Raw genomic sequence first — 1,200 nt, forward strand, 5'->3', positions numbered from 1 at the left:
AATGCATTAAAAACATCGATGGATGAAGCAGGCTTAAGAAAAGAGTTAGTTGTTTTAGGTGTATACGCAGCTAAACTTCTTTTTTCTTTAAAATGCTTATTTTATTTATTTACCTCTTGCTTCTGCTGTAGCTGTAATTACACACACTTGCTTAGGGCTTAGGGCTTAGGGTTTAGGGTTTAGGGTTTAGTAGTGGTTGCGCTTTAGGGTTTAGGGTTTGCGCTTTACAGTTTAGGATTTAGGGTTTACGAAGCATTACTTAAGGCCTAGGGTTTGTCCTCTATCGTCTAGGGTCTAGGGTTTAGGGTTTAGGGTTTAGGGTTTAGGGTTTAGGGTTTAGGGTTTGTGCGTGCAGTTTGCCGACGTTGTTTTTGTGTGAATGTGTTTTAATTTATCTGCGAGTTGAAGAGGCGGATGCGGTAAGGATCTATATTTTATTATTTGTTGTCTCTTTATTATTTTTTCTCTTTATTATTTTGTCTGTTTGTTTGTTTTGTTTGTTTTGTTTGTTAGTTTGTTTACTTCGTTTGTTTGTCTGTTTACTTCGTTTGTTTGTTTGTTTATTTGTTTGTCTCTCTATTTATTTATTGATGTATTGATGTACTTATTTATTTATTTATATATTTTCAGGTTGCAATTGGGGTGTATAGGCAGCTTTGTTTTTCGTGTTTTGTTTGTTTGCAGGTCCTGCGGTGGGCCGCCTGGCCGCCTCAGCGACGCCTTTTAATGCGAGTTGTTTAATTCTTTACGAGCAGTTTAATCCGCATGATGCCTTTGGGAGAACAATGCTGCATAATCTACAGGTATAAACCCTAAACCCTAAACCCTAATAGTATAAACCCTAAACCCTAAACCCTAATAGCGTAAACCCTAAACCCTAAACCCTAATTTAAACAATAAACCCTAATAAGGGCCCTAAACCCTAATAATATTAACCCTAAACCCTAATAATATAAACCGTATATCCTGCTAAATCTAAACCTGAAAACCTCTAAAGCGTAAGCGATAAACCCTAAATGCTAAACCCTAAACCCTAAACCCTCAGAACCCTACGAGCTTAAACCCTAAACACTACATGCTAAACCCTAAACCCTAAGTACTTTTTCACGAGCGCCGCATTCATAGGACCTAGCCGCAAATGACGCCCTTCGGCTGTTAGGGTTTAGGGTTTAGGGTTTAGGGTTTAGGGTTTAGGGTTTA

At 38.1% G+C, this 1,200-nt stretch overlaps 1 protein-coding gene across 1 annotated transcript; it reads left to right on the forward strand.

Moving 5' to 3' along the window:
* Positions 1–355: 355 nt before the first annotated feature.
* Positions 356–741, forward strand: EAH_00068190 (leucine carboxyl methyltransferase, putative; the record flags this gene model as incomplete). The annotated part of the gene is made up of 2 exons (XM_013392306.1): positions 356–419; positions 685–741. Coding segments are annotated over 2 exons (121 nt in total), but the record flags the coding sequence as incomplete, so codon positions are not given.
* Between the last annotated feature and the right edge of the window lie 459 nt (positions 742–1,200).

Source organism: Eimeria acervulina, genomic scaffold (genome assembly GCF_000499425.1).
Source record: "Eimeria acervulina Houghton genomic scaffold, Eah_scaff3130, whole genome shotgun sequence".
Lineage (NCBI taxonomy): Eukaryota > Apicomplexa > Conoidasida > Eucoccidiorida > Eimeriidae > Eimeria > Eimeria acervulina.